This window comes from Corapipo altera, unplaced genomic scaffold (genome assembly GCF_003945725.1).
Source record: "Corapipo altera isolate COAL_440 unplaced genomic scaffold, ASM394572v1 0, whole genome shotgun sequence".
Taxonomy (NCBI): domain Eukaryota; kingdom Metazoa; phylum Chordata; class Aves; order Passeriformes; family Pipridae; genus Corapipo; species Corapipo altera.
In genome coordinates, this window is record NW_020884872.1 from 10,218,428 (window position 1) to 10,233,457 (window position 15,030).

At 34.3% G+C, this 15,030-nt stretch overlaps 1 protein-coding gene across 11 annotated transcripts in view; it reads left to right on the forward strand.

The window, feature by feature from the left end:
* DMD (dystrophin) overlaps positions 1 to 15,030 on the forward strand; it is a 918,699-nt gene that overhangs the window by 665,767 nt on the left and 237,902 nt on the right. For all 11 annotated transcript variants that reach the window (XM_027636380.1, XM_027636395.1, XM_027636430.1 and 8 more), the window contains one exon: positions 12,437 to 12,626. In XM_027636380.1, coding sequence (XP_027492181.1) covers positions 12,437 to 12,626 — 190 coding nt within the window. The remainder of the gene's footprint in view (positions 1 to 12,436; positions 12,627 to 15,030) is intronic.

Consider the following 15,030-nt stretch of genomic DNA (forward strand, 5'->3'; position numbering starts at 1 on the left):
TGCAGATAAATTAACAAACTATAGCAAACTGATTATTGCTGTCATCCAAAGCTCATAGAACAAATGAATGTATTTCCCCTCAGTAGACTTCTTATCAGGCTTCATGTCCTTTAAAACAAATTGAAGAGAAATTAATAAAGCTGATGGACCAGCAGAGTGCCAGCAAAAAGGGATATGACCTTAGTTGTCATCTTTTGTTTGCATTGTTATTCTTGTGATAGCCTTGTTTTGTTTTCCCTGGTGTTTTCCCTGGATTTTTGTATAGCTTTTGCTCAGCTGCTGTTCAGGCAGTCTAAGCTTTCTCCTCAATGGCTTGTCAGTCGTGCTTGAAACTGAGGATAATTCTGTCTGCCTATTAAATGTTGAGTCTCTATTTAGAAGTTACCACCAAATGTGTCGATTTGACAACAGTGGTGCTTGCCTGTTGTTGTGTGGCTGTGTTTTGACTGAAATTTCAATAACGTGTTTTTATATAAACTCACAAAGAATTGGACAAATGACATCCATTCCTGATGAGAATCAGTGGCACAAGAGACAGTGGGGAAGTGGTAATCCAGAGGGCAGACTGGAAAGCAGTAGAATTGGCAACATCCTAAAACAGAGATGGTGAGAAATCACTGAGATGAGGTTCAACTACTAAATCTTGAAGACAGAACTTTTATACTGTATTTGATACAGATGAATAAAAGGAGAATAGTAAGTAAGCAAGGAATCTGTGAAAAAGATAAGATTGGTCTGTTCATGTTGCGTTTATCATCCAGTATCAATCACATCTTGACCTACACCCCAAATTTAACTGACCTATGATGTATTCCCTGACAAATTTGAAAAATGTAGAGCTCTCCCCCAGCTAGTAAGCATTACATCTCTTACAAATTATAAAAAAATACTATCGCCTGCAAATGATAAGAAATAATAGGTCTTGGAACTATCACTCTAGCTGCCATGTCTGCAGTTTCTTCCTTTGTACAAGATATGTAATCAGTTATATATCTAATACATATCTGCTTAAGCACAGTAGTACCTTGTGGCAGTGAATCTACAGGTCCACTTTTCTTTGGATAGAGAACGGAAAAATGTATTATTTTTATCTGTTAACATGTGTTGCATATTTCTGAGATTCCATTTGATTACTTGACACAGAGTATGGTAAAAACAAAGTTTTTTGAGGTACCTAGAGGGTCAAGCTTGAAACACCCATTTCCCACTTTCTGCATTTTATCTTAGTATTATAACATGATTTCTATTTTCCTTATTTTCTTTTTCTTGTTTTTTTTTCCCATTACTTATATGATTTCTTACTTTTTAATTAATGTCTAGTTAGATATGAGTCTAATTTAGTGTTGTTTTTTTTTTAAATCTAAATTGGATTGGCTTTTTCTGTACCTCACAACATGACTTTTATGTGCTGATTTTAGTTATTTTTTTCTATTTCAAAATCTGAAAGACATGCTGTTTATTATCAGTAATGGTAAGCAGTTCAGAAATTTCCATAAGTTCTCAGTGCTTAGAGCATGTCTGAGATCGATGCTTCAGTTATGTTAATTAGTTGCTAATGGTGTCTGTTGACGAACCGTGTGCCTTTACTGTTTCCAAGACGGTAGATTTATTTTTGTGGTAGTTGACTGGTAAGTTTTGCAGTGTGGTTTTACTCCAAGGGATGGGAGGCAGTTCTCCTAGGGCTTGTCTTCTCTCTTTGTTCCTGTGGAACACTATCAGAATATACTTGTCAAATAAGATACCACTAAGAAACCATAGTTTCTTAGGGGTTTCAAGGGGCCACTGTGCTGGCCCCTTGGAGCTGTGGACATTTGTCACTGTTAGTTCTTTTCATGTTGGGAAAAATAGGAGTGGAAACATAGAGAGTATTTATTAAATTTTGCTTTAGCTAAATTTGCTTTCACATCATGATATTACTCTCCTTTCTTTTTGGCTGGGACAAGATACCCAAGCCAGCATCAGGACAGTGAGTTAAAGATGGACATAAATATTTATTAGTTTCTTTTTATTGCTATTAATCTATCAGACGCTAGTATGTATTGACACTTTCATTAAGGTTGTGGTCTTGGTTTTAAATACTAAATGTCTTCAAGGCTACAGCTAGTTCAGAACCCAGCAGTGTATACTGAGTTTAGATACTTCTTGTAGTGTCTGATATTTTGAACACATCTATTGAATATTTCCTCTGTCAAGATCCTGATGATTTTTTCCATCTGGAATTATTCAGAGTCCTTCTGGGTTTGACTAATCTAAATAAATTTGCCATTCTGTTCTTCGCACCCTTTTCCAGATGTTAATTAATGCACTTGATATCACCTACTACTGCACCCCTGGAACAGGCTCCTAATGCTCAAAGTTGAAAATCATTTATGTTGACTACATATTATGCTCTTAATCTCAGTTTTGTTCTATTCGACTTTGCATCCCTTTCATGCTTCCTAAATAGCTCCTTGTATGGGGGCTTAACTTGTGGATAGTAAATAGATAGTGTTGCTTTATTTTTAGTTTTCATCTTTAGTTTCAATAAATTCTAAGAAAAATTTGGCAATTTTTTTTTTTTTGCAAAGACACAGATTTTTACTGGTCCATGATACATTCATTAAAGAACTATAGAATGATACACATGAAAGCAGAGTACCCATCCTCACTCCTAGACTTAGTATTTTGGTATATTTGTGTCTCTCTCCACTCTGTGAAATTTTCCAGAATTGTTGCTGAAGGGTTATGATTTCTTATGCTAAAAATTTTTGTCTCTGAAACTCACCCAAAAAAGAGTTGAGGTAGAACTATCACAGAACATCCTGTTCCCTTTGAAGTCAGTTGAAGGTTAGTCATTCACTTCACTGAAGTTAGGATTTTCTCTGTAAGTCTTTTGTATCAAATACATACTGAAGTTCTGTTGAACTGAGTGTGAGTTGAACAGTATCTGAATTTTCTGAATTGGGCTCTAGTAATTTCATTATTTAATTATTTATTTATATTTACATGATCCTGAGGAGCAGAGGAACAGAACTAGAGCTGTTGTTTCTTCCCAGTATTGTAATAATTTATTATGTAATAATAAATTATTAGTATTTCTCTGTATTACTTCTGGTTGTAGTTCCTGTTGTTTTACAATCTTTCTACAGTAGAACTATTTTGATCACATTATCTCATTATAATGGAGAACTTATTCTATATTTCAATTTTCTGTAGGAGTTTGAATCCTTCTGAATACTGTAGAATAACTATATGGAGTGGTTCTTTATAGCTAATATGATTATATTAGATTATATTGATGTAAGAAACAGTAGGCAGGCTGACTTCTTTCATTCTCACTCAGATGCTAACCAGTTTTTGTTACCAGCTGCTTCTGATCTGAATATTACAGAGCTGGTATTTTTTTCTTGTTATCATTTTATGCTTCTTAAAATATACTGACATATTAGAAGAGATGTTTTAAAACATATTGAGTCAATCTTATCTGTCAGCATCTTTGTGTAATGTAACTACAACTTGAGGCCCATGTTTTATAGGGGAAAAAAATGTGTTTATTTAGTGCTACTCTCACTTAACTTAAGATGATGTATGGTACAATAAGAACTGTAAGTGCTGCCAGAGAAGTTTTCCAGCCTGGGAACTGAGGCTTCTCTCTCTTACATGGTAGCAAATCACTGTTCTGCTACACCACTGAGCTCAGCCCTCAGAGGCTGACTCTTTAAATGAAAACTGCACTAACAGTTTAATAGTATCCTTTGTGAGTCCTAATTGATTTCATGTAATGCCATCAGTGCATTTCACAGTCTTATTAAATCTAGTTGTTTCTACAGTAAGTAAGGCTAAGGAAACAAGTGCTTTTAGAATATAATTATTTTCACAATCAGTTTTAATTATACTTCACTGTCTTAGAAAGCAAAGATTTTATCTTACTAAATTGTATTTGAGTAATTAATATGCTGTTTATTAGATGACACTGTTGACTGCCTTGGAATCTCAACAGAATTAAATGTTTTGGAATGCAAGGAAAAACTTAATTCTACACATTATGGACCATGAAGCATGAAGAAGATTTAAACAGAACAATAATCTTTTTGCTTCTTTTGGTAGAATAAGAGACAAGTTTTGTCTGTTTGGTTTTAGTATTGATTTTAATATTTCTTCTTTTTCTGAGTTCTCTCTTGAATGGGAATATCAGAAAAATTAAGTGTTATCTTCCCGTGTTTTGCTGGGGCATTACTTGAATGATACGAGGATAAGACTGGAATCTGTTCCGTGAGTTCAGAGAACTGGGGGGAGGGTGGTGGTGGGGTTGCAGGGTTGTTTGTTCTGGTTTGGGGTTTTTTTACTTTGGAATTTTTTTCTGTTTACTTATTTTGTGTTTTAAGATTACTTTTAAGCTGTCAGTAAGGGCTGCTTAGAAAATCCTCTTGAGTGAGTTCATCAAAATATTATTCTGTATCTACAAGTAATTTTTAGTGATATTTCATATGTCTATGATTGTATACTTCATATGACTGTGATTCCCTTTTCTTTAACCTGATAACTCTTAAGATTTATTCTCTGAAAAGCCATTGCTTCTAATGAAAATTTATCAGGGGATTAGAAATCAAAAATACACATGAACTGTTTTCAATGGTACAAAAAACAATCTGTAATTAATTTTAATTACAAAGGATTATGCCGAGTTTCATTAGTGATTTTTCTGTAGCTTGCCATGTAAGTGTGGTAATCTATGGTTATGATGAACATCAAGAAAATATACACTTTTGTTTTTAGATATTCTTGACCTATGCCAAGGCATAAGCATGGAAAAAGAGCCAAGAACAATGGGTGCAAGAAAAGCCTGTTAGGAAAAATTCCTTCTAACTCTCTCTCTGTTTGTCATCCCTTAAAGAAGCATTTTGGGAATGTGGGATCCCATAAGTGAACGGAGCATAAGAGAGACGGAAATTATTTTTAAAAAAAGGTGAATGAGAAATTTTCCTCTGGGATAACACAGATCCCCTGTTCTGATGTTGGCAGGTGCTTATCTAAAAAGAAGTTGTTTAAAGGTCCAGAAATCCAGGTATGTGATTTGTGCCCTAGAGTCTGCTTTTAGAAATCCTTCTCAGTCTGAAAAATAATTGTGTAGAAGAGATGGGGTGTTAATATCCAAGGCTGATCTGAAACTTCATGGATAAACACAGGTTAGGGTTTTTTCCTCTTTTTACCGTTAAATATCAATGGTGCTTTAATAAAGAAATGTAAGGGACAAACAATCTAAATTCAAAAATACATTGTCAATTTGATATACTATCTTTAGTGACAGAGAGAGAAGTGGGGGGGTGGGTTGATGAATTTTTTTATTTTCATGCAGGTCCTGGCTATTTCATGAAGGTCTATGACAGGTATAAGACAAGCCAGCCAAGGAGAAAGAAAATATTTTCTCTCTCTTACTGCATCCATTTTCTAAAGTACCTAAACACCAGAAATATTTTTTAATACAACATATTTTCTGGTTTTGCAGAATTTTACAATAGGAAAACGATTCAGGAAAAAAAAATGCATCTCTTTGAAGTATTTTCCCCTGTGTGTCAAGAGATTTGTAAGGACAAACTATATGTTCTAATTTTAGTATCTGAAGAGACTGTCATCAGTTAGGAAACTGTGTGTGATTATCAGGAAAAGAACATTCCTGTGTCCATATAAAAACAGTCTTGAGTTCCAACTGGAACATGGGGACATTGAGGGGTTTTGTTCTTCCTTCTGCAGAAGGTAAGAGAATCTGCAGAGAGCTGCCTTTATGTGTTTATTTTGGAGCAGCTGTTGCACTTAGTCTCTCTGTGTGCACAATTACATCTGGAATTCAAAATTATTTCATTGGTTATTTGTTCATTATAAATATGGATAATGCAGCCAATGCAGAGATGACCTTCAGGTTATCTGAAAACATCGAGAGTCAGCTCTCAGCCAGTAGATGATATTGTTGAGAAATAAACATAAGGCAGAGAGAAGTACTGCATTGTTGTGGTTTACCCCCAGCCATCATTAAGGACGATGCAGCTTCTCGCACACTCCACCCAAGTTGGGAGAGGAATCAGAAAGAAAAGATAAACCTCCTGTGTTGACATAAGAACAAATTTATAATTTAAACTTAATATAATAATAATAATAATATGCTATTATTATTAATAATAATAATTTGAATTATATGGAGAGGGAGAAAGTAGCAGAACCCAAGAGAAACAAGTGATGCACAATACTCACTACCCACTGACTGATACCCAGCCAGTCCCCAAGCAGTAATTGGCAGCCCCCAGCCAACTCCTCTCTGTTTTCACAGATGTTCTGTGGTATTGAATGTCCCTTTGTCCAGTTCAGGTCACCCCTCCTGGCCATGTTTCCTCCCAGCTTTTTGTACACCTGCTCACTGACAGAGCATGAGACCCTGTGAAGTCCTTGACTTAGGGTACACTGCATCAGCCGAAATCAGTGTGTTATCAACATTATTCTCATCTCTCTAATCCAAAACACAGCATTGTACTGGGTACTGAGAAGAAAATTAACTCTACCTCAGTTGAAACCAGGACATGCACATACAAAAAGACTTAAGTCACTGGTAGGAATCCTGTTTATACGCCTGAACCAACAGGGCAATACCTGTATGTCATCACTGAGCTCCATAAAAGGCATTCTTGCTTGTTTATTTAAAGACCTTTCCATGTTTGAAATTAAATCTTTCCTTCTTTAAGTTCTCCACATCAACTGTCTTTAGGAAGGTACTAATGGTGATAAAGATCAGGCAAAGAGTTCTAGAAAGTTACTGTTGCCTTTTTAGAGGTAACTTTTTCATCAGATTTGTCACTTAGTCCTTACGGTAAGGGACTGAAGCACAAAATTACTTTAAAAAAAAACCAACCTGAAAGTCTGTCTTTAGAGTATGAAATTCTGTACCACCACACCAAAACTTTACTGGTTCCTCAATCAGAATAATGGAAGCCTAAGGGCCTGTGGATATATGTCAGCTAAATCTGAATGCTGATCTCTGTTGGGATGCTGATATTGTAGCTCTGAGTTTAGTTGCACTTGAAGGCTTTCTGCCCATTTGCAACATAGAAGTCCTTTCAGACGTAGAGTTGCACAGGGATGGGCAATCTCCAGTACTGGAGAATCAACTTGGATAAGAACACTTTACAATAAGCCAGACAAAATAGTGATAGTGAGATGTAAGCATGTATATATAAAGATCACTCAAAAAGTTTAGAACCACATATATATGCCAGTGTCTACAGCAGACAAAAGCCAGTAACCTCTGTTTGAATGGTCAAACTAAAAGGCACATTTTATAAAAGTGTTACTGGAAAAATATTGTGTGTCCCTTACTGCAGTTTCAAGTTAGTTGAGATCCAGAAAAACAAATGAAAGCAGTAGTTAAAATACTATCTCAACATAGTTTTCCCCACTGAATGTTGTATCAGCCATTGCAGAGTTAATCTGCATATTTATCACTTACTGACAGGCATTAATAACTTTAACTGGCAGTATAGAATATAGTCCCTAGATTCTGGAAGAAAATTCTTCTAAGCAGCATTCCCAAAACTGTTGAATATGATTTATTTTGAATTTGCATTTCAAAATTATGTCAATAATAGTTATTTTAAGAAATTCATGTTTAAGAATTTCATTTACTTTCATATCTGTGACATCTCTTTGTGTTAGCAGTTTATCTGAGGTTAAATTATTCTGCCTCTTTGATAGGTTCTTTATCAGTCAAATTTAAAGCAGCTGAAGAAGGGTTACTAGAAGAGTTTAAACTTATGCAGTAGTAAAAATTAAATCTTCCAATAAAGCTTTGCAACTGTTCCTTTGTCATATTGGCAGAAGGGATATAAACCTCATGAAAAAGTGCAAACTGCTTCCAGCATTAGCAGGAAGGTGCATGTAGTTCAAATTCTCTGTGATAGTTGGCTCCAGAAAAGAAATTCAGGTAACGGTTTTGGGTTTTTTTTATTGTATAGAATTGTAATGTCAGCAAAGAGAAAATACAGTTATAGAGTTATAGAGTGAGAACCACAGGAACTATAGAAGTAAAACCATTTACTGATACTTTCCAGTAGTCCAGGATATTTTATTTTACATCTCAGTGTGATAACTTTACATCACTACAGTTTGCAGATGGAAGTGTGATTTACTGATCTATTGAACACTGAATGATACAGAGTTTCTTCACTTTTATTACTCTTAAAGAAATACCTGGGGAACAGAAATTTGTTAGTTTGTGCTCTGCAGTTACTATGTGTCCTGTTTTCTGGGCATCTCAAAGCATTATTAAAACATTGACCCTTGTAGTGTATTTTGTAATGTGAATAAGCATTGCAATTTCAAATAGACAAACACATACTCATAAAATGTGAATGATTCATTCCAAATTATGTAGCAAATACTAGACCTGAAGAAAAATCTGATATTCACACTCATGGAGCTTCTTCAAACACTGTATTCCTTGTGTTGCATGGGATTGGGTAGTGTAGAATGAAGCACTCTGGTGATTCGTTTAATCACAGAACCACTGAATATTCTGAGTTGGAAGAGACCCACAAGAATCATCAAGTCCAACTCTCAATGACACCATTGTTCCCAAAGCTCAGCACTTTTGATTCTTGTTAGATTCTGTAACAAAATGTTCAGTTGTATAGGTGTTGGTTTTCTTGTGTGTATATCTTTTTCTATGTATGTCATGGTACAAATTCTGATTTTTAGTTAATAATACGATACCTTGCTTATGAACTTGAAGATCCCACAGATTTCAGATAACTTAGTTTTCCCCTGCTTATTTTCTCAAACATTTTTATAGAGCTACATTTTAAAAATATTAGATTTAAAGGTTCTCAGCAATGTCCTGTAGCAGAGGCTGGTAGCTTTCTTTTTTTGTGGATTTTTTTAAAACCCTTAAAAACTTCCTCCTTGCAGTATAAATTTCCACACTTAGACACACTGCTTGTCTCACTTCCTCTGACATGCCACTGTTTTCCCCCAACTTGAAGCTTTGAGCTGATGCATTCTAAAAACAGTACCATAATTTCTGTTCTACCACAAAGCTCATATGACAACTAGAGTTGGTCAGTCCAACTGATCCCAACAGTTCTTAGTAAATTTACAGGGAAGATTGGTGACCAGCTTACCTACTTTTAGACAAATAAAATTTAGGCTTGTGTAAAATTAAAATTGTCTAAACTTCAGGTGGTTTAATGTTGTAGTCAAGAGAAAAAAAATTTACTATGACCTTGATCTGGTACAACAGATGTGTACAGAAAATGGAGGAGAAATTAAATTCCAGCAATGCTAGTCTCCGTGTTTTGCAGAGGGAGTGTAATTGCTTGACTTCTTGGTGTCTAGATGAAACTAAGGTGAATCCTACCTTTAGTGTTTCTCCCTTGAATAAGAAGCTTTTGGTTATACACGATGTTTATTTTTATGTCATGGTAGAACGGATAAAAACTGTTTTTTTCTTATTATCTTAAAGTATATTAGGAGTACTTTGTAGTGTTTCTACTGTGCAGTTTTCCATTTACACTAAAATATATTTCTGCTTACTTCATGTTATTTTCTTACAGCTTGCACTCACCATAGAATTAAACATATTTGGGTGATGCAGACTAAAGAGGAAGAATCTTTATTTTAGTTTTTTGCCATAATTTCTTAGTCAATATACATATTTTTATCTCTCCTATAATTTTGTGCAATTTATCCTATCATGTACTGGATTTGATACTCAGTTTTAGCTTTTATGTTTAGACCTTCTTTTCTCTATTCTAACCTCATAATTTTGAAGTAGGTAAAAAGCCAGGTAGAGTGAAGATTATTGATACACTGCAGAGCTGTCAGTGTAGCTGAATGTTTATTGCATGTCAGCTAAACCAAAATTTAAAATGCAAAGTACTAGATATTTTCTGGTAGGTGTATTAGTATGCCCATAGATAAGAAACACGTTTCTGTAAACTGAAAGAATTATGTATCATGAGATTTCTGTGCATCATAGAAGTGCCAGAAGATTCTTCATAGTGAAAACTTCATTCTTTACCCAGATCAATAAAAAGCTATATTTTTTCATGAAGTCTTAGTTTCTCTGTAACATAAATTCTGATTTTGAGTAATCTTACAACAGCTCTCCCTTTGAGTGTCTTTTCCATATCTGTGCTTGTGTTGTTCTTTGTTTCTAAACTGTCACCATGTATTTGCAGAATGCTATTATTAGACCATTGCTATGTATTTATAGGAATTCAGGTGTACAGAAGTTAAAAATGTGCCTTTATTGTTATGAAGAAACTGCAGCAAAAAAAGGTGTTATGCCTGATTCTGCAAAGGCACTGATATTAATTATCATATTGCACACTGTAAACTGAATTAAAATAATGCTACAAAGCATATCTTATAATAGAATTGTCCTCTGAAGAACTGGATAAAGTATATTTAGTTTTTGCAAGTTTGTTCCATTTCCAAGTTGTATTGAATAACTGTGATGCTATTTTTGAGCTAAAAATGGTAAATAGGTCAATATAGTATTTTCCAGGTAAAAGAGTTTCTTATTGTCTTTTTTCTAAGTTTATACTGATTTAATGTATAATGATAGCTTATTTAGATTTCTATAGCTTATGTAATTTCTATGTAATTATTCTTTAGTTTAACAAAAGAAAACAAATTCTTTCATTGCAGTTGTTTTAAATTTGAAGAGTGGCCTAACCACAAGACATGTTTACATCCAGGTAGAATAAAGCCAGGAAAGAGATCATGTTCACTATTCTGAAACAAAGTGTTTCCTACTGACATCCCCCTGGAGACAGATTCTAAAACAGGCTAAGAAGTACCATGATGTGGAGAGTTCTTGTAGATGGCAACAGGTGCAACTGAGATGAAAATCCAGTCCATTTTTAAGCTTTAAAAAAATTGGTGGGTGACTTTGTGCTGAGGTTTATCAATAGCTTTCTCATTTTTTGAATGAAAAATTGATTTATTTTCTAACCAAATGGTTGGGAAAAGCAAATAAGGTGTTAAAGGATTAAAACTATTGTAGAAATATGTAGCTATTGTGGCATTTGACTCTCAGGGAGGATTTTTTTTCTTTTCTGAAATGGTTGTCCTTGCCTATACTCTGACTGAATTTTTCTTACTATCCTCTGCTGCAATTTGCTTATACGCTTGTCAAAACACATGTTAAGTCAGTGCCACTTGGCCAAAACTTGTGGTGGTGTTTGTATTTTTTTCTTTTCTCACTTCAACCAGTGTACTGTGTTTTAGAGTGATATCATTACTTATCAAGAGTACAGCCTCTTCATGACTGGAAACAGGATTTGAAAGAGAGATTAGCACGTAGAAATTTCATGGTCTCCTCTGATAAATTACAACTCAAGAAATTATATCTACTAAAATCTAGTATCTTAGTCTCTAGCTAAATAACTATAAAACTGGACAGGAAATCTATCAAGATATATGCAGACAACCACAGATTTGTAGACTTAACATAGGTGTGTGCATCAAATAGCATTCATTCCACTTGAAGTAGTATAAGTTACCAAATGACTTTATATTTTCAGAGCTTAAAAAATTATTCAGTTATAATGTTGATGTTAAACAAATATGCATGTAATACAATAGCCGAGTAGCCTTGGCAGACTGATGTTAATGAACAGTATGTCATACTTAACTGATCTTGTTTCCAAATCCATATTGTGCTCAGTTCAATGCAAAAAATCAGTGAGTACATGTGACACCTACATTGCACAGGAATGCTGATAGAACACAGATTTGCTTTAATGTTTTTTCAACACTAGAATTGCTGAAGTCTTTAGGGTTCTTCCTTAGTCCATGAGTTAGATCTTCCCCAAAGATAAGATAAAAATGGTCTTTAAAAATTGTATTTTATCATGCAACTGATAGAGATCGTCCTTGTAATTTTTCACATTTATATTTTAAAAAAAAGAAAAAAAAAAAGAGAAACCACAAAACCCTCCAGAAATGTCAGTTATTAGGGTTGAACGTAGTCACCAAAGGTTTCAGGTCATAAAAACTAATCATTAAATTTATTGTGCCATGCAGCGACCAGAAACTGTTTCATTTATGAAAATAAACATGATTTCCCATGTTAATGACAAATTAGAAAATAATCTTTGATTAAGGCAAATCAGGGAACTACTGCTGATTATTTTTTTTGTTTTCAACTGTGCATGTTTCAGGCATAGTGCTTTGAAAGAAGTGCTTTTGCCTAATTTTTTGTCAGGCAGATTCCACTTACTGCTTCTGAACTGAAAAGGTAAAAAAGGAACCCTACCTGCCAAACATACCATACAAACTGATGTATCTGCAAACTTACTTTTATTGGTATATGAGAAATATTTAACATGTCTTTGTTATGTTTTGATTTAATGATTAAGATTTACTTTCTTCCAAAGAGTACTGTATTTAACTGTTTGTACTTGTGCAGGGTTGGTGAGCGTGAAGCAGCACTGGAATCAGCCCTAAGAATGTTGCAGCAGTTCTACTTGGATCTCGAAAAGTTCCTTGCTTGGCTTACAGAAGCTGAAACAACTGCAAATGTCCTGCAGGATGCTACACACAAAGAAAAGACACTAGAGGATGCCAAAATGGTTCGGGAGCTCATGAAACAGTGGCAGGTAAGAGGAGCACTTCAGTTTAGAGACACTTGACAAACGTGAGAGTTTATCAAGCATATCTGATATTTATAGAAGTTATATAATTTGCATCAAGTTTATTCACTGTAGCTTAACTGAATTAGTTTTTCTCCATTACTTTCAAATACATGAGAAATGTTAGTTTGGTAGTCTATTGTCAACATGCTCTGTTGCAGTAATAAAAAGAGATAATAATGCAAATTTTCCTAGTAAATGGCTGGACAGTTTTCATACAGTTATTTTCCTCTGGGGAAAAAAAAATCTTAAAGAGAGAGAATGCTGTATTTAGTGTTCCAGAGAATCTTGGGGAAAAAGAAAATTAAGTAGATGAGATGGTGCTGTTGAACTATGCTGTTATACTTTTATTGTGTTTTCTTCACTACACTTATTGAGAGGAATACAGAAATGTCTGCTTGAGGTCTTAAATCTCTTAAATATGAGGTTGGTTGGCTGTTTGGAAGCAGGACCCTTTTTTCCAATATTCATATAATAGAATAGTTTAGCTGGAAAAGACCTTTAAGATGATCAAGTCCAACCATTAACCCAGCACTGCCAAGCCCACCACTAAACCATGTCCTCAAGTGCCACATATACATGTCTTTTAAATACCTCCAGGGATGATGACTCCACTACTTCCCTGGGCAGCCCATTCCAGTGCTCAACAACCTTTTTGGTGAAGAACCTTCTGGTATTCCTTCATAGTGCATGACTTTCCTGTTGCAGAAAGTTCAAAACTGGAAATTGCAGGCACTGGATCATCTATGCCTGAATTTATTTATGAAAAACATACTGTGAAAAGTTTAGTTATAAGTGATTATGTTGAGTAAGTACATTGGATGGAAATACTTCTTTTGGCACTTCTGTATTAATACATGATTTTAACTATTTACTGAACTGGTGCTAGATTCCATTATATGATACTCTGTTGCACAATTGTTGCACTGTATAAAAATGAAGTCTGAACCATACTTTTAATACTGAACTCTCTTTTTATGCTAATTTGACTTTACAGTAATATACCAAAGCCCCTATGTGTTTCTGAATTTAGTTGCACTATTCCTCTTATATGAATTTTTTCATTTAAGTGATATAATTTAAATTACATAAGAAAATTATTCAAAAGAAAAAAAAGTAAATTTATTCAATAGGTACAGAGTGCTTAGCTGTAAAATAAATTAATTTATTCTGATGGGTAATATTTACAGTAGTCATAACACAGTGCTCCATATCAGTTCAGTAGCCTTTATTGTGAAAGCTTTTTGTCCAAACAGGTACAGTTTCCTGATACTGGTGCAAATATTGCCTATCTGTGTTGTACAAAACTGGATAATGGAGCATGATTTTGTTGATAGAACAATTTTATGATGTCAGCTGTGTGGTCAGGAAAGAGTTTATGACTTTTCATCTTTTCCTTAGGTATTGCTGCATCAATTCTTCCAGGCTATATACTCTGCTTGTAAGAGTTCTCTCTTACGATTCACTTTGATGCATAAGGATGAAAAGCAGGAACATGACATAAGTGTGGAGTTTGCACACAACTTATGCATATAAAAGATTCAAACAAAAAAGAGCTTTAATAAGTCACAAAAGTCTCAGAAATATGCATTTATGTACTTTGTGGAAAGGGGTTATTGCTCACTAATCCATACAATCAGCCCCAGTTTGATAAGTCTCTTTTGTTCCTCTCTCTTGTGGGTGAAAAATACACTTACCCTACATAACACATCAGGCAATGACTTGTATTCCAAGAAACTCACTGTTTAAATTGTACATGTATAAAAGCAGACACATTCAAATACATGAACATTCAGTTCATATCCTTAATATATATTTTTTTAGCACCCAGTATATGTGGGTGCTAGCCACAAACCTTGTCCCAGCATAAAAAAGATCCTAAATACTTTCAGACCAGATTAGAGTTCCAAACCACTTTTCATACGTGATTTCTTTTTTCTTAATATCTCATCAGCCAGGCTGAATCCAGATCCTAGAAGGTGGTTTCTGATTAAAGATCACTGTCTCATAAATCTTTTGATAGAAACTTTGACTCCCTGGGTTCATAGCATTCATAGAAGTTATGGTCAAATATGACATAAGGACTTAGATCTGCAGTCTCTTTCTTGCTCTTTATGAAGTTGCATAGACTTGGATAATGTGAAAATAGTCATTAGGAGTCCTGAAATGTTAAAATTCTGGTTTAATCTGATATTTTTAGGCACTAAGTGTAAATATTTCTCTACAGAAATAATGAAAAACATAAATTTCTGAATTCACTAGTAGTTTTATATCCTTGCAAATACAGATGCTTATCTCACCCTTCATGACCCAGCAGTTTTCTGCTTTACACTCTCAAACTTTATTTTATTTTTTTAAATTATTAGAAAAA